This window comes from Strigops habroptila, chromosome 11 (assembly GCF_004027225.2).
Source record: "Strigops habroptila isolate Jane chromosome 11, bStrHab1.2.pri, whole genome shotgun sequence".
In the NCBI taxonomy this organism is placed as follows: domain Eukaryota; kingdom Metazoa; phylum Chordata; class Aves; order Psittaciformes; family Psittacidae; genus Strigops; species Strigops habroptila.
Genome location: NC_046360.1, coordinates 38,459,635 through 38,486,534, shown reverse-complemented (window position 1 = coordinate 38,486,534; position 26,900 = coordinate 38,459,635). Strand labels below are relative to the sequence as shown.

The 26,900-nt window shown below is 54.4% G+C and overlaps 2 protein-coding genes and 1 long non-coding RNA gene across 3 annotated transcripts; 2 read left to right on the top strand and 1 right to left on the bottom strand.

Annotated features, from left to right (window-relative positions):
• The first annotated feature begins 256 nt into the window (after window positions 1-256).
• Window positions 257-18,807, top strand: COPG1 (COPI coat complex subunit gamma 1). The gene is given in 26 exon segments (XM_030501963.1): window positions 257-374; window positions 3,283-3,335; window positions 4,072-4,152; window positions 4,268-4,339; window positions 4,668-4,747; window positions 5,580-5,655; window positions 5,810-5,902; window positions 6,240-6,326; window positions 6,474-6,630; window positions 7,224-7,273; window positions 7,276-7,351; window positions 7,877-7,882; window positions 8,074-8,141; window positions 8,868-9,056; window positions 9,511-9,606; window positions 10,931-11,174; window positions 11,522-11,597; window positions 11,922-12,025; window positions 12,132-12,257; window positions 12,693-12,761; window positions 13,107-13,249; window positions 14,506-14,677; window positions 15,658-15,755; window positions 17,115-17,253; window positions 17,866-17,964; window positions 18,523-18,807. Coding segments are annotated over 26 exon segments (2,622 nt in total). The 5' UTR covers window positions 257-337; the 3' UTR covers window positions 18,654-18,807.
• Window positions 15,836-23,035, bottom strand: LOC115614724. The gene is made up of 3 exons (XR_003993825.1): window positions 23,024-23,035; window positions 21,085-21,088; window positions 15,836-16,145 (listed from the first exon to the last, which is right to left on the bottom strand). It is a non-coding gene; the product is annotated as an uncharacterized LOC115614724 (long non-coding RNA).
• On the top strand, window positions 19,441-25,457 carry HMCES (5-hydroxymethylcytosine binding, ES cell specific). Its single transcript, XM_030501960.2, has 6 exons — window positions 19,441-19,675; window positions 22,036-22,179; window positions 22,472-22,591; window positions 23,105-23,265; window positions 23,825-24,017; window positions 24,352-25,457. The coding sequence occupies exons 1-6, from the start codon at window positions 19,493-19,495 to the stop codon at window positions 24,550-24,552; spliced, it is 1,002 nt and encodes a 333-aa protein (XP_030357820.1). The 5' UTR covers window positions 19,441-19,492; the 3' UTR covers window positions 24,553-25,457.
• The last annotated feature ends 1,443 nt before the right edge of the window (window positions 25,458-26,900 follow it).

The window sequence follows — 26,900 nt, the reverse complement described above, 5'->3', positions numbered from 1 at the left end:
GTGACGACCCTCACGCTGTGTCTCCTCCAGTGTATCCCCGGTACCGGTGTCCCCAGTACCGGTGTGCCCCGGTACCGGTGCCCCCCACCAATCCCGGCGCTCCCCCCCTAGCCCCGCCCCCGCCTCTCTGCCAATCAGACCGCGCCCTTCCCAGTCGGCCCCGCCCTCTCCTCCTATCAATGACTCCGCCGCGGCTCGCCCGGAGCCACGTCCCCCGCGGCTGCGCAGTGCGCCTCCGGTGACAGGCTGGCAGGAAGGGGCGGGCAGGAAGGGGCGGGCGGCGGCTCCGGGACCGGGAGTGCGGGTGCTCGGGTCGGGGGGGCCGCGCGGCAGCACCATGCTGAAGAAGTTCGACAAGAAGGACGAGGAGTCGGGTGAGGGGGCGCGGGGGGAGCCGGGCTGCGAGGGGTGACACCCCCTGCGGCAGTGGGGGCTGCGAGGGGAGACCCCCTCTGCGGCAATGGGGGGCTGCGAGGGGAGACCCCCCCCTGTGGCAATGAGGGGTTGCGAGGGGAGACCCCCCCTGTGGCAATGAGGGGCTGCGAGGGGAGACCCCCCCCTGTGGCAATGAGGGGCTGCGAGGGGAGACCCCCCCCTGTGGCAATGAGGGGCTGCGAGGGGAGACCCTCCCCTGTGGCAATGAGGGGCTGCTGCCACGCTCCCGCTGCTGCAGGCGGAGGCTAAGCCAGCTGCAGTGGCACAGCACGCCGAGGTTACCTGCTGTGTCCCCCAGTGTGGAGCCCGAGAATAATCGTGGAGTGTTTTAGCCCTGTTCACAGTTGCCCAACTCGCAAAGCAGGCGCTGAAGCAGAGTAGAATCCGGTTTGTATTTCTGGCACACACAACAAGGTCACTGCTGCCTTTGGTGGAGCGAAGGGCTGAGAGCAGTGGAGGAAACACAGAGTAGTTGCTTGACCTCCAGTACTTCAGGCTTGAGTAGTAAGGAGGAGGCTGATGTTTTATGGGGTGTGTAATTCAGGTGGAGTCGAGGCTGGATATGACAGTGTTTACTTTCATGGTTGTGCCTGGTGCTTTTCATCTCGCTGTGAAGCTGTCTGCACACCTTGTTCTGTGTGACAGATCAGTGCATCCTGAAGCAAACAGATTGGGTGTAAATCCTGGTGATTGTTCCGTGGGACCGTGCTTGCTTTTTATTTGAGCACTAAAGGCTTTGCTGTTGTTTCCCTTGTCCAAAGCCCTTGGTCACATCTTGATAAGTGGAGAATTTCGTGGGGCCGTTGTTGGAGGGGAATTGCTCTTGGCTTTTGTTTTGGGTGTGTTCTTCATCTGTACCTGCCACACACTTCAAGGTGCTGGTGTTGTCTGCCCAAGGCCTGCAGGAGATGCACTTCCTTGGTTTATGGTGCTGACTCTTGTTGATTTTGTTCATACCAAATGCTCACAAAGCTCTCCTTCCTTCTGCCACTGCAGCTTCTGTGCTTTAACTCGCTGTTGCATTTTGTTGAGCAACCTGCTCTAGTGGAAGGTGTCCCTGCCCAGGGCAGGGGGTTGGAGCTGGGTGAGCTTTAAGGTCCCTTCAACACAAACCAGCCTGGGATTCTATGATTTACTTCTTATCCTATTTCTTCTGTCTCAAATGAAGTTGCTTAGCATTTACTGTGCCTGCCTTTCTCCTGTGGATTGTGTATATGTCCAAAATGTATAGCCTGAGTGCTTGTCATTCTTGGTGTTAGATGGAGCACATCATCCCCTAATTTACAGGCCTTATATCCCTGTTCTTTCCACGTCAGGGTTAACAGGACAGTCTTCTTGTTGAGGTGAATGTCCGCTTAATTGGCTTCTGTGTCTTTGCTCTTTGTGTCTGGTTCATGTAGCCGTGGATGAGCTGCTTCCCCTGGCTCTCAGCAATGCTCTTGGAGATGTTATTTTGGGCATACAGTTGCCCCGAGGCCCTTGCTCGGTCAGTGGCTGTTCCTCTGCAGACCAGTGTAAGGTGTTGTTAGACACCCGGTACGAGGTGACTGAACACGGCCTCTGCTTCCCGGCGTCCTCCTCCCCTGATGGAAGAGTGCTCTGACACCGGGTGCTTGTGAGGACCGAGACCTCACGTGCTGTGTATTTCAAGCTCCTCAGTGCTGTGACAGGTGATGAGGTGATGCTCTGTTGTTCATGCCTGATTTAAGGATCACGGACGTGCTGGGCCATGGGAAATGCTGTGCTGCTGGGCAGGTTTTGGGAGCATGTTCACATGTTCGTACTAGATCTGGTTCTTGTTAGCACTAGATCCATTGGTTTTGTCCTTCCCCTTGTTGTCTTCTCTCCTGAGCACCATGTAAGTGTCTGTGCTTTGTTCAGCTCCTGGCTGCATTTGCAGACTTCTCCTGAGCCAGAGGAGGGCGGTTTATGACCTGGGAAGGAGCCAGAGTGCAGATGTGTTACATTCCAGTGTAAGCCTCACTCTTACAAAGGCTCCTGGCACCGGTGTAGGATGCTTCAGGCCCGGGTCAGGTCAGAGCTAGGCCCAGGAGCTGTGTCCTTGTTCTCCAGCAGATCAGGCTTGTTTAATGTTGGAGCAGTGCTGGAAATGGCTGTGTTTGTCCCAGGGCCAGGCGGAACACGGGTACTAATTAAAACCTGCTTATCAATAACTGGCAGCTTCTGAAGAGCTGCAGCTCACAGCTCCAGAGGCTTAGGAGCCAAGCTGATAGAGACCGTGCAGGGTGATAGTGCTTTCCCCTTTGAATATCTTGTCCTTAATTTGTGAGGGGGTTAATTATTTAATAGCATTTATTATGTTAAGTGGAACAATGGAAGTTACTCTGGGTCCAGGCTCTCTAGTCCATTGTCTTGTTCTCCTCATTAGAGATGGAGCCAAAAATACTTTACTGTTGACTTCCTGGTTGGTCTGTAAGGGAGGGCTAAAGCCCTCCTGGCTCGCCAGTCTGGCAAGTTATGCCTCTTCTTGCTGAGCTTTTGTTTCTAGGCCTGCCTTATTGATGCTCTAATATCAGCAAGCCCCAGCCCAGGGCTGCACATAGGTCTTTGGGGGTAGCAGTGGAGCAGTTACTTTGCAGCTGATCAGTCTGCCTGTCTCATGGCTAGTAGGGGATGGCAAATCAAAGAGTGTCCTGTTTGCTCTGCCTCCCGTAACTGCTGTGAAGACTTCCAATCAATAGGACTTCAAAGAGGGAGCTCTGGTTGCTTGGTGTTCATGAAGAAAGTTATCCCAAAATGCTCACTCTGTTTTTAAAGCATGGGCATGGTTAGAAAGCTGCTTTCCCATAGCGCTGTCCCTGGAAAGAGTCTTTCTCTGTTTTGTAGGTGGGGGCTCCAACCCGTTCCAGCACCTGGAGAAGAGTGCAGTGCTGCAAGAGGTAAACCTGCAGGAGATCTCCCTTGTGCACCCCTTTGTGAACGGAGTCTCTCTTGAGTCAGTCACTGGAGAGCTTCAGCAAGGGAGGGGGGTTTGTACAGTCCTGCTGAAAGAAATGGGCAGTGCTCCCATTCATTCTTGTTTATTGTTGGAGGGAAGGGAGGAGGCAGGAATGGTCTCTGTAACAAATTAGAACCTGTGAACTGTAACTCGTGATGAAATGAGTAAACTTACCTGGGAAAGCTCACCCTAAACCAGGAAGGTTGGGAAACTGGCCTTGAACGCCCCAAGTGTCTTGTAGATGACAAAGTTAACGAGTAGGGTATGAGTGGTTACTGAGAAATCTGAATCTGCTCTGAAGAAATGCCTTTGTGCTCAACAGCAGGTGAGCTTCCCAATCCCCAGACCCTGCTGTTTGTGGTGTCTGTTTGCTTGTGATGTTGTGAATGGTGCTGGCTCCTGTGCATCTTTCGCGCAGCCAGAGCTAGCACACAGGCCAGACTGGTGGGAGGGAAAGTGTGATGAGGATTTGGCCTTTAAGCCTTAATTGCACTTGGATTTGTGATTCCAGGCTGTAGGCGCAGCTGTGTAAGAGGAATTAAGGGGAATCTGATCCAAAGTCATTAAGGATCTTGCCATACCTTGTGGTGTTTGTATCAGTGGCCAAGACCAGACAGGAAGGACGGTGTTTGCAAGGGGCGCTGGTGCCAACAGCTTTGTCTGTGCTTTGTTTCCAGGCACGAGTGTTTAATGAGACTCCCATAAACCCACGAAAATGTGCTCATATCCTCACCAAGATCCTGTATCTCATAAACCAGGTAAAGGAGAGAGAATCCACACCTATAGAATCTACACCTATAGAGACACATGCAGCAGGCCCAAAGCTGGTTATGATAACTGGGATTTCCTTCCTTTCTTCCAAACTTCTTCTAGGGGGAGCACCTTGGTGTCATGGAAGCTACCGAATCCTTCTTTGCTATGACCAAGCTGTTTCAGTCCAATGATGTAAGTCTGCTTTTTGTTTTCTGCTGTATTTGCCTGGTGGGACAAGCTGTCAACAGTGTCTTTTTCAGCCTAGAGATGTGTGTTTTTATACAATCAGCATTTCCATCCTGCCTGGAGCTACCTGATCTGAGTGGGAAGAGTAGGATGAGGAAGAGGTGTTTGTTAATCAATACAGGGTTTGTACATGTTTTACACACAGGCGCTGCGGCTCTCTGAAGGTATTAGGTTCTTGATCTTCACAATAAAATCATGGAAGCAGGGAAAACTGAGATCCCTTACTATCTGGGATCCTCTCAGCTGATGTCTGTTTTCCTTCTTTCCTTGTCAGCCAACTCTTCGCAGGATGTGTTACTTGACTATCAAAGAGATGTCTTCGATTGCAGAAGATGTGATCATTGTTACCAGCAGGTCAGTCACTTCACTTTTCTTACTGTTGTATTCACGTGTCCTCCGGTAGTGCCTGTCCAACCTCTTGCAGGTAACTTGTCCCTAAGCAGGGTGAGGACAGGGAATGCCCTTGGTGGGGAAAAAAATTTCTTTCAAAAGAGGCCATTAAAATACAGACACTGAGCTCCTAGTGATGCACGTGAGATGTGCTGTGTCCCCACATCCCATGCCCACACGTGTTTGGATTGTCTCTTTTGGTTACATGATACAGCAGCACTGATGTTTTGTCCCCTTTGCCAAAGGCTGTTTCATTAACTCTGACTTCTCTGTCTGAATGCCTTGAAGCTTTGTGAAGATTTCTGGCAGAAATCCCAAGGCTTTCCGCAGGTAGACAAGGGTTTACTGCTCCTCGAGCAGCACAGGATGCAGCTTCACCAGGGAGCAAAATTCCCTGTGAGTTGTTCCTGAATTGCTGATAATCCCACGGAAAGGCTGGTGTGGGGAGACAGGAGCCCGAGGGTGTGAGCCAAGTGCTGTGATGTGATGAACTCCCATCCCCTCACACATGGTCTCACACTGACCAGGACCCTGGGGAAAGGGCAGGAATGAGCCTTCAGTAAGGAAGGCAAATGCCTCGTGGGTATGTGTATGTGCTCTGGCCTTGCTTGGAGCTCAGGAGCCCACAAGCCTGCTGCTGGGCTTGGAACCCGAGTGCTGATCTTTCCTCCTTCCCGAGCTGCCTGCTTGGCACTGAGCTGTGGTGCTGGCTGCCTGCTGCTCCGTGTGCGCTGTGCGAGCCCTGCGAGCTGCTGGCTCGGGAGTGCAGCTCTGAGAGCTTCCTGTTTCCAACCAGCTTGACCAAAGACATGACTGGGAAGGATGACAACTACCGAGGCCCTGCTGTGAGAGCGCTCTGTCAGATCACTGATGTAAGTGCTGCTGTTCCCTTGGGGCAGACCTGGGCCCTTCACTTTCCCTACTTCCCCCATCCCACCCCCACTCTGCTTTTCATGCCTTTGCATCTCCCCTTTCACGCTCCCAATGGCTTTTCTCTCTCAGCTGTGGTTTCCCTTCTCCCTGCAGAGCACCATGTTGCAGGCCATTGAGCGCTACATGAAGCAGGCCATCGTGGACAAAGTGCCAAGCGTATCCAGCTCTGCTCTGGTGTCCTCCCTGGTATGTACTCCCTGCAGGGCGGGCCGCAGGGGCACCCAAGCTGGGAAGTGGTCGGCTGTGTTGGGACTGGGGATGTTGGGAGTTTCAGGGTGTCATTGTTGCTGCTCCTCTCTTTGTGAACCGAGGGACTGGTGCTGGCTTTGTGGGAGATCATGAGCCTCTTGAGGCCACAGCCATAATGGCCAGGTCTCTGCATGCTGATCCCTCACTCTTCTATAAGGTGCTGCCAGCAGCACCCTCATGGGGGAAGGCCCATTGCTTCTTGCTGTGAGCTGTGATTCCCAACTCTTCCTCTGTCCTTTTCCCATGGGTTGTCTGTGGCTTTGTCTCCCCCCAGCACCTGCTGAAGACCAGTTACGATGTGGTGAAACGCTGGGTGAATGAGGCTCAGGAGGCAGCTTCCAGTGACAACATCATGGTGCAGGTAGGAGACCCTCCACCCACGCAGGGAATGCAAGCATCGGTGGGGAGTGGAGGCAAACTGTAGAGCTCAGCAGGCACCTCTGCGTAGCAGAGAGGATGAAGGGGCAGAGCACGCCGTGGGGTTGTGACAGTCTCTTTCCCTGTGCAGTACCACGCTCTGGGCTTGCTGTACCACGTGCGCAAGAACGACCGCCTGGCCGTCAACAAGATGCTCAGCAAGTTCACGCGCCACGGCCTCAAGTCACCCTTCGCCTACTGCATGATGATTCGAGTAGCCAGCAAGCTGCGGAGGAGGAGGCCGGCAGGTGAGGGGCCTCCTTTGCCCTGCTGGGGAATTCCCTCGGTCCTGCTTCCATCTCCTCTTGCGGGCTCACTTGGCCATCTCATGAGGGCAATTAGTTATGTCTTTCTAAAGGATGCGGCTTCTACTCTATTATTATTATACGGATGCCTTCATGGTTGTTATGAGATGGCTTCTGTGAGTCTTGTCTGTGTGCTTGCACATCAAAACACTTTCTCGTCTCTTTGGGACTGTTTTGTGTAGCTGTTCTTAGTGAGATATTCTGTCTCATTTTCTTCTGTCTTCTGTAATTATTTGGCTGCCATGTAAGCAGCGTGGCTTCCTGGAGGATAAGACTTGTGTGTGCAAACAGTCAGCTCTCGTGTGTGAGGCATGAGGGAGATCCCCTGAGCCTGTAAGGCAGAGGGTACTTTTCCAAAGGCAGCCTGACTTCCAGCCCCAGCATGATGCAAGTGTGTCTATAACGACAGTGCAAAATCCAGGGATAGTGGATTTGTGGCTGCTTTTACCACAGGCTCCGGGACCTGGGTGTTGCTGCTGGGGTCCTTTGTTAGCACCTTTGGTTTAACTCATTCTTGTGGGGCTTTTGTCCCCTAGCGTGACAGCCCCTGTTTGATTTCATCGAGAGCTGCCTGAGGAACAAGCACCGAGATGGTGGGTCTATGAAGCTGCATCGGCCATCGTGAACCTGCCCAACTGCACGGCCAAAGAGCTGGCTCCCGGCTGTCTTCGGGTAATGCGGTGCTCAGGGTGAGGGGCTGTGGGTCTGCAGTGGTGACACCTCCAGATGGCCTCAAAAAACAAGGACCTTGTGCAGTTTCAGGCTTGTAATGCTGCCAACCCTTTGTTGCTTTATGCTGCTGCTGAGAGCCTGTGGTGTGTGTGAATAGCTTTGCTCCTGTGTGCTTGCAAAAAGGTATTTGCCTGGTGTGTTCAAGTGTGGGTTACTGGAGGGGTCTTGAAACGGGGCTGAATTCTAACCGATAAATCAGTAACTGTGCAAGAAACCAAGGTCTTAGGGTCCTGCCTTCCCTGCTCAGTGCAGTCCAGAGGTTCTCCTGAGCTGGGACTGTTGGCAGGGAGGAGGCTGTGTGTCACCTCTCTGCACCAGGAGGGTGCCCTTCATGGGCCAGCCCTGGAGAGGGTTTGCGTGGGAATGGAGGTTCAAACTGATCAAAGATGACAAGGTGATGGAATTGTCTATCCTGCAAAGGACAGCAGCACTGGGAACAGAGGGAGGTGTGTAAGAGTGAGTTGTCGGCAGGGATTTGTGGCAAAGGGGACAATGGGAAGGAAGCTGGTGAATTCCCAATTGCTTCTTAAGCGTGCTTCTAGTTGTCTCGTGCTTGCAGCTGTCTCTTTGTTGAAGCTCTTGCTTTAGGTATGAGGCACTTGTCAGTACTAGATTGCCTAAATGTCTGTCTTTGTTGGTTTTCCCACCTTGCAGTTCTGCAGCTGTTCTGCAGCTCCCCCAAAGCAGCACTGAGGTACGCGGCCGTCCGAACCCTCAACAAGGTAGGAGCTGTGACAGGTTCCCATGTGCAGGGAGGTGCAGAACTCGAGGAGAAAGGGGGGCAGATTCTGAGATGATTTTGTGGAAGCTGCAGCCGTACATGTCATTGCTTTTTGAGTGGAATAAAGCCTCAAAGAACACTTTACAGAAGGAGATGGGGAGGAAAAGGCAATCACTGTCACCGGGCTCTCTGAGTGTGTCACTGGTCTTACGTGTTACTGCTTTCCCTTCTGAGCTTCCCGTGGTGAAGGAGCTCCTTGTAAAACAGGGATCAAGCCTTGATGCTGCTTCTTGCGGGCTCTGTGGCAATCTTTGCTGCAGCTTTTCCTTTGACCCCATAAGCTCTAAAGAAGAAATAGACAGACTGTCAGTGTCTGTAACTGCTGTGCTTCCGCCCACTGAGCTGTTCTGCACAGCGAGGCTCGCTCAGTTTTTGTGGGAAGTTCAGAGCTTTCTTTTCGTAATATGTAGAGGAGAACAAGTTAAAAATAGTAAAAGGTTGTTTATTACTATTGCTTCTCTTGCAGAAGAGATGCAGTTCTGCAGGAAGAAATAGCGGGTTACTTTTAACCTCAGATTAGTTGTTGTTTGTCTGAGACGATCCTCGCGTACAGTCTGTAGCATTTATTTTCCAGCAAGGAGTGAAAGCCTGTAGACACTTGGTGGGTTTTGCCAGCTGGGCCTTTTGCATCTATTGAGTGATTTCCACTCTTCCTTCTCCGCTCTAGGTTGCCATGAAGCACCCATCCGCTGTGACTGCCTGTAACCTGGACCTGGAGAACCTTGTGACGGACTCCAACCGCAGCATTGCCACCCTGGCCATCACCACGCTCCTGAAGACTGGCAGCGAGAGCAGCATTGACCGGCTCATGAAGCAGATCTCCTCTTTCATGTCAGAGATCTCAGATGAATTCAAGGTAAGGCAGGAGGAGGGACTCGCAGATTCCTGAAGAAGCCCCTTAGTCCTTGTCCATGTTTGTGCACACTGGAACGTGCATGGAGCTGCTGCCAGGAGCTGCAGAGTGTTTGCAGGGAAGAGAAGGAATGTGAGGCTGTCGGCCTAAGCCGTGCCTCGGTCACACAGCGTCCAGCTCCAGAGTCACATGCTCTTTTCTGGGGAAAACCCTTTGAGAATTAAATCTCTTTTTCTTCTTTCCTGTGGGTGTGGGCTTTTGCTAGGGGCTGCCCTGTGCATACAGGTCAATCTCTTCCAGTCCCTAGGATTTTACCCCCTGGGATTGCATTTGTTGCATAAGACAAGGCAAAGCCATCATTTCCAGGCTGGGGACGAGCACAAAACTGACACAATTCAACTGTGTTTTCCTGCCTGGCGAGACAGAATCCCTGTTCCCTTGCCCCCCTTTGCTGCAGGTGGTAGTGGTGCAGGCCATCAACGCGCTGTGCCAGAAGTACCCTCGCAAGCACGCCGTCCTCATGAACTTCCTCTTCACTATGCTTCGGGAAGAGGTACGTGTGCAGGACAACTGCTTTGTGCTCCTGGTTTGTGTGTGTGAACTGCAGGAGTGCACAGGGGCGCTCTGAGAGCCCAGCTTTTACGGCACAGCACTCAACAAGAGCCTCTCTAAAGGCTTGCAGCTAACTGGCAGCAGTGGCCAGCTGTGCACCATGGTCCTGTGCACAGGCATAGCTGTACTATGGGTTTCATTCTTTGATTTTTCTGGGGGTTATTAACTCTCAAAGCAAATGCAGGCAGCAGCAGATCTGTTGGCAGCCCGTGTCTGTTCCACATCTGAACCAGCTTTCTTTTATACTTTGACAGCAAATTCCAAGAAGTTTTGTCTTGTGCACAAAGATCTGAAAGCAACCTATTTATTGATGACATGGGAGCACTTCTGTTCTCTGTGCTGTGGCTGTGGAGGGATCACGAGGACCTACAACCATTCTCTGCATTCAGTCAGACATAAATGGCAGAAAGGCAGCTTTGCAGAGGTTTGCTGAGGCTGTCTCTACCCCAGCTAACGTGCCTGGAGCACAGCTGGCACCACTGCCTGCTCTGACATCACTTCTGCCAATTACAGCCTCTTGTTTGGGAGCAAACCGGAGCATCTCGTTTGCTCCTGTGAAAAATGCACCATTCTCCTTTCCCAGATTTTCTGTGGGTGGATGGTATCATTCTGAACGTGGCTCCTCAGTTCAAACCATTCTGTTTTAAAGCTTTTTTAAATCCAAAATAGCTCCAGAAAGATCCCCCAATGCCCAGCACTGTGATTGGCAGAGGACAGTGTGCAGTTTAATCCCCTGGTGTGTGTTGAAGACACTGGTAAACACTGTCTGAAGATAACTGAGCATTAACACACGCTGGGGTAGGGTTGTGCCTGGGAGGGATTGCTTGCCTGTCTTCCCACACTGCTGGGGCTGTTTGCTGGGTCCTGCAGTGGCAGGTATGATCCTTAATATATTTCTCTCGTGATTCATCCTCAGATGTCTGGTGGTTTTTTCTCCTCCCATATGGCTGTTTTTATGCACTGATTGTAGCAGCAGAGGATTTTGAAGGAGGTATCGGGTGGATGGTTTCTTTTACCCTGATTAGGACTTGTTTTTCTTCACTGCAGCTATTCTGACAGGAGCTGGCAGGAGAGCTTGAATATTAGCTGAATGCACCTCTGGGTGTAAATGGGGTCAGAAGTGGGGCAACATTACTTCTGTCAAACACAGATTAGCAGCACTGAGCGTGAGGCACCTATTGAAGGAAATGCTTTCCTGGCTGCCTAGTTCAGTCTTTCAAATACTTCTGAGATTTCCAGCTGAGCAGTTCCCTCTTGCTCCTTAGGGTGGCTTTGAGTACAAGCGAGCCATCGTGGACTGCATCATCAGCATCATTGAGGAGAACTCGGAGAGCAAGGAGACAGGCCTGTCTCACCTCTGCGAGTTCATCGAGGACTGCGAGTTCACGGTGCTGGCCACACGTATCCTGCACCTCCTGGGGCAGGAAGGGCCCAAAACCAACAACCCCTCCAAATACATCCGCTTCATCTACAACAGGGTTGTCCTGGAGCATGAGGAAGTGCGGGCAGGTGAGAGGCAGACGGGAAAGCTGTCAGCCCAGTGATGGGCCTTAGGGAAATGCAGTATGTGAATCCTCTGATTTGAGGACTGTGATTTGCTCTAGTCCTGAGCAGATCTTTTTACACAGCAGTGGTGATGGAAGAGGTGGCCTGCAGCTGAGTGGGGAGGGAGATGCAGTGACTCTGAAACCAGACAGGGAGGTTTGCAGGCACTTTGCTGTCATACACCTGCCTCTTCCTAGTCACAGTAATGCGTTACCAGTGCTAGTACCTCTGACATGACATTTGATCAAGGCCAGGAAACTCCAGCTGATTTCTTTGCTTTCTTAAACCTGTTTTCATGACTTGTGCTGCAGGTGCTGTAAGTGCCCTGGCCAAGTTTGGAGCCCAGAATGAGGAGATGTTACCCAGTATCTTGGTTTTACTGAAACGGTGAGTTGTACCTCAGAGTTTCTCAACATCCTGGGTAAAAACCCTTGTTCATTTGAGAGCTTGTTAGCATCCCCATGCATGTCTAGTCTCTTCCAGCTGTGGATCTGAGAAGGTGCAGTGGGTACCTGGGATGGGATCACTGCTGCATTCAGCACAGCAAAGTGAAATGAAGCCACGTGTGGCAAATGATTGCTGTTCTAGTAGATTGATGGTTGTTTCCTGTGGCATGTTCTCTCTGGCCCTGTAAAGTGACTTAGTCACCTGGATTCATTCATGTGGGCTCTGCTGCCTTGCATTGAAGGAAGTTTTCTACTTTCCCCTCAGGTGTGTGATGGATGATGACAACGAAGTGAGAGACAGAGCCACCTTCTACCTGAATGTTCTGGAGCAGAAGCAGAAAGCCCTCAATGCTGGCTACATCCTGAATGGTAATGCAGGAACTCCTCAAAACAGGGCTGCACCTCTTCCCTGGTGTAAGAGGTGACACAGCTGGCAGTGTCTGTGGTTTTGGTGACCTGTGGGTTCTGTCTGCAGGGTTGATGGTGTCCATCCCTGGCCTGGAGAGGGCTCTGCACCAGTACACCCTGGAGCCCTCCGAGAAACCCTTTGACTTGAAATCCGTTCCTTTGGCAACAGCTCCTGTCATCGAGCAAAGGGCAGGTGAGGAGCAGTCCCTGAATGCTGGTACAGCCTGCTAGTAACTCCCTTGCACTCCAGCCCTCAGACAACAGACTGCATTGGGCTCGCTAGGAACTGCTGAGCTCCATCCTGTTTGAATGTTGTGGGATTACATCTTCTGTAAAGACTGAGGCCAGCAAATGTGGTTGCTCCCACATTAGTGTTTCAGTTTAGTCCAACTGCTAATAATAGTAATAGTTGGTAATCCTCACTGGAGCTGCTGCAGTTCTAAAGGGGTTTAGGAAGTGAAATGTGGGTGTCTAGTCCCTAGCAAGATGAGAGATGGGCTCTCTTCCTTTCCTCAGCCAAATCCATCTCCAGACATTGGTCTGTTTCCTGATTCAGTTGCTTCTTAGTCTTCACCTGCAAATCTTCTGGGGTTGTTTGTTTATTATAGATAAATGTGTTCTTTTTCAGAAAATGCCCCTGTTGCTGTGGTCAAACAGCCAGAGAAGGTGGCAGCAACACGGCAAGAAATATTCCAAGGTAAACTGATGCAAGGCCTCTCCTATGCCTCAGCCCCCTCGTGCTGAGCCTGCCTCAGCCCCTCTGCCTCCTTCCCAGCTCCTTTCAGAGTGACTTAAAGTCCCCACTGTAAGTCAACTGTTCACTCCTGGAGGCGGGGGTGCCTGCAGTCGTGTTCTTTGTCTTGCAATAGATGTGGGCAAGGGATGATTCTGCCTTATTTTAAGTCCCTGGTGAAGGTTTATGGATGTCTGATGGATAGTTCCTTGCTGCAGCAGCTTCTGGCAGCTTAAACACAGGCTTTGAAGCTGCTGAGACCCTCCTGTGGGTTGGGGAAGGCAATGGTTTCCATGTTCTCTCTTTCAGAGCAACTGGGGGCAATCCCAGAGTTCCGGGGCCTGGGCCCACTCTTCAAGTCCTCCCCAGAGCCTGTTGCCCTGACAGAGCTGGAGACGGAGTACGTGGTTCGCTGCACCAAGCACACCTTTGTCAGCCACATGGTGTTCCAGGTGGGTGGCTCTGGCGTGCGGTGCCGCAAGATGCTTGAAACCAAGCCCCTGCCTGGCTAAAAGCTCCACTGGGAAGAAGCAGCTCAGGGATATCTGTGTTCAAAGCCTGTCACTACGATGGGGAGTCCTTAGTTTCTCATCCAGGGTGCTGAGCCCTAGAAAAAATGAACCGAGGAGTGTGTGTGGCTGGATGGTGCTTACAGGTACTGTCAGATCAAGCACTAGATGGGGCTGTTCTCACTGAGCAGTGGACAAGGGGAGCTGTGTTTTTTCCTCACGGTCCCCACGCATGTGTTTTGGGCATAAGAATGAAGCTTTCTGTACCCGAGAGGCTGGAAAGGGCACCCAAGAAAGGGACGTGGAGGGGGAGAGCTCTTCATCCCTATGTTTTGGTTTAGCCTGTGTAGTGCTGGTGCTTCTTGGCCCTGTCTGTATGTCCCTGCTGCTACATGTGAGACGTTAGGAGTGATGTGCCAGCATCTTTGCCTGGGCCTTGGGGAGATGGAGGCACAGTGAGTCCTGCACAGCTGTGAGCAGCAGAGTCTTGTCCTTAGCCAGCTCCTTCCTCAGGAGCTCAGAACTGCTTACACAGTCCTTGCAGGGGCTGATCTTTGTTTCTGTTGTCCATCCACCAGATGCAGTTGCATGAGGTTAAGTGGCGTGTCACTGCAGCCAGAACAAAGTCTAATCAGCAAGTTTAAACTTGCTGAAACTGCCCCTGGTTTGAGCTGTGCAAAGGATCATCTGCTGTGGGGCACTGTGTCCCTGTAGCATCAAGTGAGAAGATATAGGCAGCACAGCACCCATTGCCATACAGCAAAGAGTTAACCTGGGAATTACCCTCCAGGGAGAAAGGACAAAGTACACTTAGAGGATAAAGCTCCAGCCAGCTGGTGAACGGAAACAGGCAGAAGCTGACACCTCCCTGCCCTCACTGAATCCGTGCTCCTGCCTGGGTTGCAGAGAGCAGCACTGCATAGTTTGTTGGATCAGCTCACCCTGTGTTGCTTCCTTTAGAAAGTTTGCTGGAGCACTGGAGTCCCCTGCGTGGTTTTAGTTTCTCCCCTAAAGCATTTAAAGGAGCAGTTGTCAGTCAGTTGCTCTGTGGCTAAGCCGGCCCAGGAGCCCTGTGTGCTGATGTGGGGTGTGCTGCTCAGACAGAGAGCTGGGGTTCAGGAGCTGGCACCATGCTCCCACTGCCTGAAGTGAGTGTCAGAACCGCAGCAAGCTGTGCTGCTCTCCCCTTCCCTCTTCAGTTTGACTGCACCAACACCCTGAACGACCAGATCCTGGAGAATGTCACTGTGCAGATGGAGCCGACGGAGGGCTATGAGGTCATTGGCTACGTCCCTGCCAAAACCCTGGTGTACAACCAGCCGGGGACCTGCTACACGCTGGTGGCTCTGTCTGAGGAGGATCCAACAGCAGGTGAGCAGTTTGCCCTCTCTGCTCGCCTGACATCCCCGAATCAAGCGTACCCTATTGCTCACCCCCACATGCTCTACCTTGCATCTGAGCCAGATATTTATAGCCTGTGTGTGGGTGCAGCCCTGAGTGATGTTGAGCATGACTTCTCCTTGCTGCCAGGGGCTGTCAGGCCTTCCTTCTCCTCTCCTGCTTCCCTTGTGCTGCAGTGCTATCAAGTCAGGCTGTGGGAGATGGCAGATGAGTGTTCAGCTCTCTGCTGAGTTATCTCCTGTGCATCCTGGCACATCTTTTAGCTTGTCTGTTATTTGTGTTAGTGTGTGGGGAGCCTGGTACTTGTAGAGTGCTGCAGGTGCCCAGAGGCTCTGAGTAGCAAAGGGGTATTTCAGACAAACTGCTGGAATTCCAGGGATGTCTGTTCACACTGAACATCCCCTCATTTGTCACTGGCCAGAACATGAACCAGGCCTTGCCAGTGCTTTGGTCTCCCTGGTTTGTGTCCTGGGACTGCTCACCTCTGTGTTGCTGCTGGTCACTCAGCAGTGCCCATCTCTGGGGGCACGAGTCATGGCTTCCTCTTCTCTGCTGCTCATCAGCTGCTGTGTGCAGTGCAAGCTGCTTTCATGTCAGAGGTGCAGCAGCCATCCCTGGATAAGGATCTTGCCTCTCCAGGAGGCACTGGTGGGACATGTTTAGTATTCCCAACACAACTTTAGGTTCATCAGTAGCAGCACTTGATCTGAGTCTTGAACAGCCATCATTGAGCCTGGTTTTGTCACAGTTTGCTGGCCTTAATATTACAAATAAATACCTTGTCCTGGAGAGCCAGAAACCATTGGAGAGCCCTCTGGGTCACTGGCTAAGCCTGTGCTGCTGATAGTGATGGGGAGAACCCAGCTCCCCAAATCTCCCAGCCCCGCTGTGCCGCAGGGGAGCACGGGTCTGGTGATAACTGAGCTTTGCCTTTGTCTCCCCACCTCCAGTGGCCTGTACCTTCAGCTGCATGATGAAGTTCACTGTCAAGGACTGTGATCCAAACACGGGTGAGACCGACGACGAGGGCTACGAGGATGAGTATGTGGTAAGGAGCTGGGCATGAACCTGGTCATCAAAACTACTGCCACTGTCAGGGGCTGTGTGATCCCTGCAAGCAGTGATGTGGGCAGCATCGCATGAAGAGGTTCTTGCTGCCTCCATAATGTCTGTCCCAGGGTGCAGATGTGGGTTTGCTCATTTGGAGTATCCTGACTGTGCGGGATGCCTGTTTTGGGAGGCCGTGGTGTGTCCTCCGGGTTGGGCTGACTCTGCCCTGGGGGATCTAGCAGTTGCACAGTCAGGTTTGTGGAGGAAAAGGGCTGTTGGACATCTTTACTTCTGAGTTGCTCTCCTGGTGGCACAGTTGACTCCTAGTGGCTTGCCTGATACTAGGAGATTGTCATCCTTGTTCTTGCTCTGGGGCAGATGGGGCTTTCTCTCCACCTCCCCCCCCGCCACCCCGATGCTGCCGAAACACCTCTCCTCCAGGCTTTGCCATTTCCAGGTGGGCTGGTTTACTACAAAGGAAGAAGCTGAACTTGTGCTTGGTCAGAAACTGGGACTGACTCACAGAGGGTGGTGCTCACCCTTGGGAAAGGGAGGAATGTTGTGGCACAACCTCAGCTTGCCTGTTAGCTCCAGGGGCTGTTTTCTGTGTGTTTCCTGCTGCAGTGTGATCAGAGGCACTGCTGTGCAGTGAGTCACAGCGCGGGGAGGGTTTTCCCAATGGAACGTGCAGAGTTAACCCCTCTCTGCTTCCCGCCAGTCACTAGGGTGTTCGAGTGGTACTTAAACACAGTCTTCCACGTGTTTCAGCTCGAGCCAGGAGGAGGTTCTCCCTCCCCTGCAGTGGCTGCTGGGATGAATGCGGGGGGTGCCTGGCGCGCTCTGCACCGAGAGCCCCTCGGTACGTGCTCTGGAGGGAGCAGCCTGGCGCTGCCCGGCGCAGCTGCAGTCACAGCAGCCAGCCCAGCACGCAGTGTCAGAGCAGGGCAGGCATCTCCCACTGCCTCACTGTACTTCAGCCTACAAAACAATAAGCCAGGAAAGCAATTTATAAGCTTAATGCATTCCAGGGAAACAAACGCTGTGTCTGTGTGAGCACAAGCAGCTGTTTCTTAGCTTTTGGGGTTTTTAACTCTGTTTTGGGCTTTTCTCTGTACTTTGATCTGTGTCAGGCCAAGGCCTCTGCTCAGCACGGGGACTGGCTTTGTAAACCTGGGAAATCCCGGGCCAAGCAGGGTTTGCTCAAGCCAGGCAGAAGGACAGGGCTTGCTCTGACATGTCTGTGTGTGGAGCCTGTCTCCTACATCCACCCAGTCTCGGGGAGTCTGGTCTAAAGTTCACTCTGGAGAGAGCAGGGTTAAGAACAACCATGTTTCACTTGAACCCCTTCCACCACCAGCTTGAAGACCTGGAGGTCACGGTGGCTGATCACATCCAACGAGTTCTGAAGCCAAACTTTGGAGCAGCCTGGGATGAAGTGGGAGATGAGTATGAAAAGGAAGAGACTTTTACTTTGTCTGCTATTAAAACCCTGGAAGGTAAGGGGGTGAGCCCAGCACAGCTCTTAATGTTCCTCACGTCTCTCACAGGAAGGCTGCTGGGGTAAATCCCTTCACAAGCTGTTCAATGCAGAGCTGCAGTTACTGTGATAATGAGTTAGTTCAGGCCTCAAAAACCCAAAAGGGTATTCTGGGGCCTGTGGGGACCAGGCTGGATTGTGGGAGGCAAGAGAGCATCTTGCACTCTGCCGTCCCAGGCAGACAGACCTTCCCTGAGGCCTTTCCAATCCCTCCTGAAGACCTGTGTCTCCTGCAAGATGTCTCATTCCTTCTGCATCCACCGTAGAGAAGCAAGCGTGCTGTGCAGGAAGGTGCACCCAGCTGCATTCTGCTTCCTCCTGGTCTGACTCATTCACCACTTTGTTCTGTTGCACTTTTGCTGCATCAGATACAGAACTGCTGTGTGGTGGTGGTGGGGTTAGTGCTGCCTTTGCCTCCAAAAACACGGTACTGGCCAGCGCTAGATGTCCTTCAGGACAAGGAACGTGAACCCAGATGTGTAGGGAGGGTTCGGGTCACCCCTAGGTGCTCTCTAAGATAAGATACTCTCTCTCAAAGATACCTGTGACGTGGAGCCTGTTTTCTTCACAGAGGCCGTTAGCAACATCGTGAAGTTCCTGGGGATGCAGCCCTGCGAGCGCTCGGACAAAGTGCCGGATAACAAGAACTCCCACACGCTGTACCTGGCAGGTACCTGTGGGCTGGGGAGCAGTGCGCAGGGGGGGTCACACTGCTCCAGGCACACAGAGCTGCCTGGAGTGAGTCAGGGCGGGAGCTTCTGAGGGAGCCCACCGGCTCCGGGTGGGAGTTGGAGTCTTGTCCTGCTGTGGTTTCTGCCTCTGGAAGCATAGAGCAGGGGTTGGGATCAGGGAGGGTGTTGGGATCAGCCCCAGCCAGGTGGAATATGCTGTCTTTATGATCTGTGGCATCCTGGTTTGGAGTGAGCCTGGGCCAGGGAGCACAGCACCCTGCCCAGCAGCATGGAGGGTACTGGAGCTCTGGGATGAGTGACTGTTGGTCACGGGGGAGTGCCTGGGTCTCTTATCAGCTGGAGTTAGTTCATTTCATACTTTGCTTTGAGTTTCACAGCAGGAGGAGTCCCAGGTCCACTATAATGAGAGAGGGAAGCGCTGCTCAGGGGTCTCCCCTGCTGGGATTAGTCGGGCTGCCTGGGGGAAGCAGCAGTGTTCATGTTCAGGCTCCCAGGGCCCCTCCTGCTCACCCTCTCCCTCCCGCTGTCCCTCCCAGGTGTGTTCCGGGGGGGCCATGACCTCCTGGTCCGGTCCCGGCTTGTCCTGACGGACACGGTGACGATGCAGGTCACTGCCCGCAGCGCAGAGGAGCTCCCGGTGGACGTGATCATGGCCTCGGTCGGATAAAGCTGCTCTTCCAGGACTGTCCTGACACTGAACCCCCACAGGCATCGATTCTATCTCTGGCAGCAGCACAGGGATCACAGTCCCTGCAGCAGCTCTTGTGTTCGAGGCAGCGCGGCTGCATCGAGGCTCTCTATAAAATAACGGTGTTTTTAAAGCTCTGGCTTTATGGTGTGCTTTGTCCTGGCACGGGAGGGTCTCACAAAGCCTGGGAGGAGAGGCAACACGGGGCTGTCACAGCCGCCTCCCGGCCATTTGATGTCATTAAATAAATGCATCTCACAGAATCCCAGACTGGTTTGGGTTGAAGGGACCTTAAAGCTCATCCAGTTCCAACCCCTGCCACGGGCAGGGACACCTTCCACTAGAGCAGGTTGCTCCAAGCCCCTGTGTCCAACCTGGCTTTGAACACTGCCAGAGATGGGGCAGCCACAGCTTCTCTGGGCACCCTGTGCCAGCGCCTCAGCACCCTCACAGGGAAGAGCTTCTGCCTCAGAGCTCATCTCAATCTCCCCTCTGGCAGGTTAAAGCCATTCCCCTTGGCCTGTCCCTACAGGCCCTTGTCCAAAGCCCCTCTCCAGGTTTCCTGGAGCCCCTTTACGCACTGGAGCTGCTCTAAGGTCTCCCCTTCAGGAGCCTTCTCTTCTCCAGGCTGCCCCAGCCCAGCTCTCTCGGCCTGGCTCCAGGGCAGAGCTGCTCCAGCCCGGGCTGTGTCGCAGCTCCCGGCCTGTCTCCGGGAGGCGGAGCCGCTCCCAGCCCTCCCGCAGCCACCTCCCCGCGGGGCGGAGCCCGGCCGCGGCCCTATTGAGCCGCTGCGCCCGGTTCCGCTCCGTTCCGGCGGGATGTGCGGCCGCACCGCCTGCTCCCTGGGCGCCGACAACCTCCGCCGGGCCTGCGCCTATCGCGACCGGCGGGGCAGGCGGCGGGAGCCCGAGTGGATCCGCGCGGAGCGGTACCAGCCCTCGTACAACAAGGGCCCGCAGTCCAGCGGCCCGGTGCTGCTGTCCCGCCGGCACCTCCAGCAGGTACAGCCCTTCCTCCCCTCCTTCCAAACCGAGACAAGGCGCCGCGGCCGCTGCGCATCCTGCGGGATAGCGCGAGGTTGGCCGGGCTGGGGCGGGGCGGGGGGTACCCGCGGTGAACTGCGGCCATAGAACCGTGGAGTGGTTTGGGCTGAAGGGACCTTAAAGCTCATCCAGTCCCAACCCCCTGCCACGGGCAGGGACACCTTCCACTAGAGCAGGTTGCTCCAAGCCCCTGTGTCCAACCTGGCCTTGAACACTGCCAGGGATGGGGCAGCCACAGCTTCTCTGGGCACCCTGTGCCAGCGCCTCAGCACCCTCACAGGGGAGAATTCCCAGACTGTAGATAAGGTATATGTTACTTCTGTAAAGAATTATTGGCTTGTTTGGCTTCTCTTTGCTCAGTGTATGTGGCTTGTGTTGAACTTTCTGATTGCAAAGGTATCTCTTCTTGGTATCTACGTGCTCCTAAGGTGGGGGGCAGGGGGCCGGAATTGGTACCACACTTCCAGCAGTGTTCTGTTTTCTCCAAAATTCATATATAAGTGATTAACTGTGGCAGAATTTCCCCCAGTGTCTGTAAGTGCTCGGCTGGGTTTACTCTGCGTTTCTAGGGCTTTTTCATTTCACAGCACTGCCGAGTGTGTGCGGGTCACAGGTGGGGGAGAGCAGAGACAAACCCCCTCAGCTCAGCTCTGTAAATAGCAGTACTGGGCTGGTGACCGTGTCCCAACTAATTTCAGCCTCTCCAGACCCTCCCCAGCCGCTATGGCTCTCCTGGGTTCAGCTCTAACAGTTGTTTTTCTCCTTCTTAGTAGCTGGTGCAGTTCTGTGTTTTTGGCTTTAGCCCGAGAACAACGCTGATAACACAGCGATGTTTTAGTTGTTGCTAAGTAATGTTTACTCCGATCAAGGACTTTTCAGTCTCATGCTCTGCCAGGGAGGAGGGGCACAGGAAGATGGTAGGAAGCAGAGACAGGACACCTGACCCAAACTGGCCAAAGGGGTATTCCATACCATGGCACGTCATGCCCGGGATAGAAACTGGGGGGAGTTAACCCGGAAGGCCCAGATCACTGCTCGGGTCGGGCTGGGTATCGGTCGGCGGGTGGTGAGCAATTGTATCCTCTCCCCTTGTTATTTCCCTTATCATTATTATTATCGGTGGTAGCAGTAGTGGTTTTGTATTATACCTTAGTTACGGGACTGTTCTTGTCTCAACTCGTGGGGTTTACATTCCTTCCATTCTCCTCCCCGTGAGTGAGCAGCTGCGTGGTTCTGAGTTACCGGCTGGGCTTAAACCACGACAACGGCTGTTGGTGCATCTCGCTTGGTTTCCACATGAGAGGGTGCCCGGTGAGCTGCAGCTCTTCCGTGCTCAGTGGGGCAAAGCTGGGTGCGCTGAATCGAACCCCCCTGATCCAGGCATCCCTCCTGCCCTGCTTTGGGGTCCCCCATCCCTGGCAGTGTTCAAGGCCAGGTTGGACACAGGGGCTTGGAGCAACCTGCTCTAGTGGAAGGTGTCCCTGCCTGTGGCAGGTGGTGCAACTGGATGAGCTTTAAGGTCCCTTCAGCCCAAACCATTCGGTGATGATTCTATGATCTCCCTTAAGCAGACAACAAGCTCCTGGAGCAGAGGAACGTGGGGCTGGGAGTGTGACACCGGTCACCAGCAGAGACCCGCTTGCCTCTGACCATGTTGAAGGATGCAGGCACAGTGTGAGGTGCCCCTTTTTCCACTCCTGAGCTGTGGGAGGCTCTGGAAGCCTCCACAAGACATACCTGTCCCTATACACATGCACCTATAGTATATAGTGTGTATATGTGTTTATCTGCATCCGTTCTTTGGGCCTTGCTCCCCAGCCATGCGCTGCGGGCAGAAAGCAAGAGCGATCTGGGGGGAAGTGAAAGCCGCAACCATTGTCTGAGGGCAGGTGATGTGCAAAGCACAGGGGTGACAGGGACCCAGGCCAGCAGAAATCACGTTATTCAAATGAAGGTGAGGTTTGCACCCCTGGGATGCTCACTGTGAAGAGGGGAGCGCTGAGGACCCTAATGCCAGCCCCACACGGCCGTTTGCGTGTCCAGAAGGCAAACCACATTCATGCCTCCAGGGAGCGGTGGGGCGAGCCTCACCGAGGCACTTGGCTGTTATTTATCCCTGTTGTGCTTTCTGCTGAGCATTAATTCTTACAGGAAAGCCATTAACAATATGCAAAGGGTTCTAACAAGTGGCTATTTCTGCACAGGGGGGGAGAAGCTGCTTCCACAGGGCTCCATGAAGCCCCTCTCGGGCTGTGGGGATGCTCGTGGTCCCCGTGACGTGGCTCTGACCCAGGGTATTCCTCTGTCTCCTTCACAAGGATGCCGACTCCTCCGAGCGGGTCCTCATGGACATGCGCTGGGGCCTGGTTCCCTCCTGGTTCAAAAAGGACGACCCCTCCAAAATGCCGTTTAACACCTCCAACTGCCGCAGCGACACCATGCTGAACAAGGCCTCCTACAAGGTGAGCTGCTGCTGGCTTTGTGTCCAGCTTGGAGAGATCTTGTAGTCAGCAAAACCAGAGCTGGAGCATCTTCCTGGCGAGTACCAGTCACCGACTGCCATCTGCGCAGGGGGTGAGTCCCTGTACTGGGATCGTATTGAAATAGAAGAACTGAAGCTGCTGGTGAAACATCTTTGATCACAGCGCTGGAGGAGGTGTTTGGGGGAGCCCATGAGGCAGCGGCTGGGCTGGGACCCCGTCCTCCCTCCCAGCCTGCCCAGTGCCACTGCTCACCCTTGTGCTTTGCCCCCAGGGTGCTCTGCTCAAGGGCAAGCGCTGCGTGGTCCTGGCAGACGGCTTCTACGAGTGGCAACAGCAGAGCGGGGGGAAGCAGCCGTATTTCATCCACTTCCCCCAGACCAAGGACACTGTGGTACGGAATCCCCCGCCACATCCGCACGCTCGCACCCAGCTCTGAGCCCTGCTCCCTCCTGCTGCCCCGGGAAAAGCCCCTTCCCTCCGCCGGGCCCATCCGTGGGTGTCTCTGCTGGGGCTCGGTGGTGTCCCTGTGCGGGCAGTGGTCCCGGGCTGGGAGAGGAGCTGCAGCAGCACCACCGTCACGCTCAGTGCACCCCACTGCTGTGATTTGCATGGGGGGGTGACGTGTGTCTCAGGGGACCGGGCTGGGAGTTTCGCTACCTCTTTGTTTGCGGAGCTGGCAGACGGGTGTTCGGAAGTACAGGAGGAGCCGGTTCTCCTGTGGGGCAATAAGGCTCCTGGTTCCTCTCCTGGAGTTACCTCGAATCAGTAGAAGGGCTCCTGGAAGCCCTCAAATGAGCTCAGTTCATCACTTAGGTCTGTTGACCTGCCACAGCACTGGCCGGTCTGTGGTGCTTTGGCTTCCCATGCGTTGGCACTGATGGGTGATGGGACCTCGTTCCTGCAGGCTCAGGAGAAGGAGGGAGACGAGGAATGGAGAGGGTGGAGGTTGCTCACCATGGCCGGGATCTTTGACTGCTGGGAGCCGCCAGCGGGAGGAGAAGCACTGTACACCTACACCATCATCACCGTGGATGCCTCCAAGGACCTGAGCTTCATCCACCACAGGCAAGTGAGAGGGGGCAAGAGGGGCTGCAGGGCAGGGGAGGAGGCTGTGCCTAACACCGGTCCGGCAGCAGGCAGGGAGCCCTGCCTCCTCCTGATGTCCTGGGAGAAAAATACAACCTCACCAGCTCCTTTGGGATCACCAGCTGATGCCCTTTCCATATGTCCTGGCTTCAGCTGTAGCAGTTATTTTTCTCCTCCTCAGTAGCTGGTGCAGGGCTGTGTTTTTGACTTTAGCCTGAGAACAACGCTGATGGCACACTGATGTTTTAGTTGTTGCTCAGTAATGCTTACCCTGACCAAGGGCTGGCCAGTCCCAGTGGTTGCAGTTGCATCACTCTGGAGCTGGATCTCTCTCCAACTGACCGGGGCCTGGCAGTCAACCCTCTGCCTCTCCCAGCAATGCAGTTACCTGGGTGAAGCCAATGTGTGCTCTGCCTTGTGGAAGAGCATGCTGCTGCTTTGGTTTTCCCTGTCTCCCCTGAGCTGCCGGCTCCTTCCTAGCTTACAAGCCTGGCTTTTGCCACCCTGCTCTGCCATATTTGACTGTCTCATCCCCTAGGATGCCAGCCATCCTGGACGGGGACGAAGCTATCAGGAAATGGCTCGACTTTGCTGAAGTGCCAACCCAAGAAGCGGTTAAACTCATCCAGCCCATCGAGAACATCGTTTTCCACCCGGTGTCCACCTTTGTCAACAGCATCCGCAACAACGCGCCTGAGTGTTTGGCACCCATCGAGCTGGCAGCCAAGAAGGTGGGTGGTGGCAGGGGACAGCTTGGCCATGGTGACGTCCCTGAGCAGGCGTGTGCAGGGCTTGCCTGTGCTCCATGCTGGAGTGTAGAGCCCTGGATAGATTCGCTTCCCTCCTTTCCAGAAATAAACTGTCACCCCGTGCCAGGGTTTCTTTGCCAAATGAGGCAAATTCCATGTGAAATGGGGCTTGCAACAAGACTGTTCCCAGCAGCCGGGGAACCTCCTGCAGATGTGGCTGATGGCAGCAGGGCCGACGCTCCAGCCTCCACATCCCACCCTGGACCAGCTCCTGCCGTGTTTCTGACATCTCTCCCACTGCCTTTTATCTCTCCAGGAGGCCAAAGCCGCCCCCAGCAGCCAAGTGATGCTGGGCTGGTTGAAGAACTCCCAGGAGGGCTCTTCCCAGAGGAAAGAAAACGATTTGCCCAAGGGGACAAGTCAGTTCAGCCCTTCGCCCAAGAAGACCAGCGCAGGAATCCTGCAGCAGTGGCTGGGGAAGGAGGGGGAGCCGCCTGTCAAGAAGCACAAGGCTTAGGCCCAGCTGGACCCAGACATCCTTCCTCCTCCCGATCTCCTGAAGCACAAGGAATGGTATTTTTGGAAGGCTTTGTGGATGGTGTTGAGATCGTCGGAGCCTCTCAGGTGTTGATCCAGTGCTCTAGGTTGTTGTCTCTGTTCTTGGTGTTATGTTAAAGGCCAGTGTTTGTCTTTAAAGGTTTTGGCTTTGTCTTGTGCTGATGGGAGAGGATGTAACTTGCTGGCCTCCCTCCAGCCACTCACTTGTGCCAAGCACAGATAAAGCCCTGAGAAGCATCTCAGCCTGCCAGGGAGGAGTCACTGCTGCCTCCTGACAGTGCTCATAGTTCATGTCTCCTCTTTTCTTTTCCCTTTCACTTTGGTATCAAACTGGTACCTCTTTTCCATTTAATTCCATATTGGTTCTGTACAAACTCCTTTCTAAAGCTCTCGCCCTCAGCTGTCTGTGGTACTGAGGAGCACGCAGTAAGCACCAGGAGGAAACCCCGGAGTCATCCTGTGCTGCACCACGTGCACCCCGGGCTCCGAACCCGGGAGCTGTGTGAGGGGAGCCCGGGGGGAGCTGGGCTTTGCCTGGGCTTCGCTGCGGCCCCCGGCCCGGGGCAGTGCGTCTGGGTCACGTTGTTTGTACAATCATTTGTTAATGGGATTTGAGGGCTCGGAGCGGATTTTCCTGGTCTGTGGAGGGATGATGCTCTGGCTCACACAGGGCACGCAGTAAAGCCCAGCTCACCAAAGTGCTGCTGCAGAACAGTGCCAGGCGCTTGGTTTTGAGGTCAGGGATTTTGTACACAGCCAGATGTTACAGACCAAAAGCCTTACACGGTGGGACCCTTGGTGGAAAGCACCAATTCACTCTTGTTGGAAGCAATAAAATGAAATTCACTGGTTCACTGCACAAAACCCTTGTCCGTGTGTGTGTGTCCCTTGCCCACCCCAGCCCTGTTCTGCAGGCAGAGCTCATCTCTCCTCCCCATCTGCTGAAGGGGAGGCCAGGTACCCACTGCTGAGCTCTCAGGGTACCAGCAGGGCCCTGTTGCTGGAGCCTTTCCATTTGCCGGTGGAAAATATTCCCTGGGGATTTATTCTGGGGCTCCTCTTGCACGATCTGTCCCTGGGGAGCTGCAGGGGTGGCTGTAGCTGGGGCTCATCCTTGGGGAGGGACAGCAGAGTGGGGCAGAGCTGCAGGACGGGGACCCAGGGAGCCTCGAGTGCTCTTGGAGCCAAATCTGTCCCTGAATCCCTTGTGAGCCCAGAAGGTCTCCTGGTTTATGGGAAACTGGGGTGGGATTAGGATTTGCAGCCAGAAAGCCTGTTGCTGGCTGGCTCCTCAGCACTCCCACCGTGACTTGAGGCAAGAGAGTCGCTGCATTAGCAGCTCCTGGCACAGTAAAGAGGTTTTCAGGTGCTTGGGGCTGTCACCTCCGTGCCTGGCCTTGCAGCAGCCCCAGGGCAGATTTCTCTCCCTGCCCTGCCATCGCTCCTGCGGGATGAGCAGTTTAGCTGCCCGGCCTGGTTGGTGGTAGCTGCAGTTCAGGCTTTTCCGAAGGTCATTGGCTCATCTCAAATTCATTCCAGGTCTCCAGTTGCTGTGGAGGGAGCGAAGATGCTGAGCATGAGTGGGGGACACTCACCTTATCCACTCCGGGGAACATAATCCTTCCCTTGGGGAGGCAGAGGCAATGCAGAGGCGCAGGGTACAGATTATCTCCCTCCAGGCTCTGAGCACCAGCAGCAGCATCACCAAAAAAAACCCCTACGCTGAGAGTTTAATGAGGAGGTGTTATTGCTGAGCTACAGCACCTTTAAACGGGAGCCTGGCTGCTCACCCAACGCTGTTTGCAGCGGTTGTTCCTACCTGCTGAGGAGATGACAGCAGCAGCCCGGCATGACCTGGCACCAAAACTGGCTGGGAGCAGCTTTTGCCTTTGATGGATGATGCTCTGGCAGGGAGGGCATCGCTCACTGCCGGCGGGGGGGATGCTCCGGGGGGGGGTTCCCCTGGTGCCCTGGCACCATCCCAGGAGCGGCATCCCACCGGCTGGGGAGGGAACTATGTGCTTGGGCAAGGCAAAAGGGGCAGCCGGCGGGGTTGCGCTGCCGGGACACCAACCGGGGCTCCGGCCAAACTCCCTCCGCGGCCCTGACGCAGCTACCGGGGTGTGGGGAACGCTGGTGCGGCCGGTTGGGAGCCGGGACCGCCCCGGTCAGGGGCCGAGTCCCGGCGCTCCCCGCCGGGCGCTGCCCTGGGCGCCGGCCCCGCGGCAGAACCGGGGCGCTGCGAGCCCTATGCAAATCAGGGATCGGCGCAGCGACCAATCAGCGCCTCGCAGGCCGCGGCGCCGA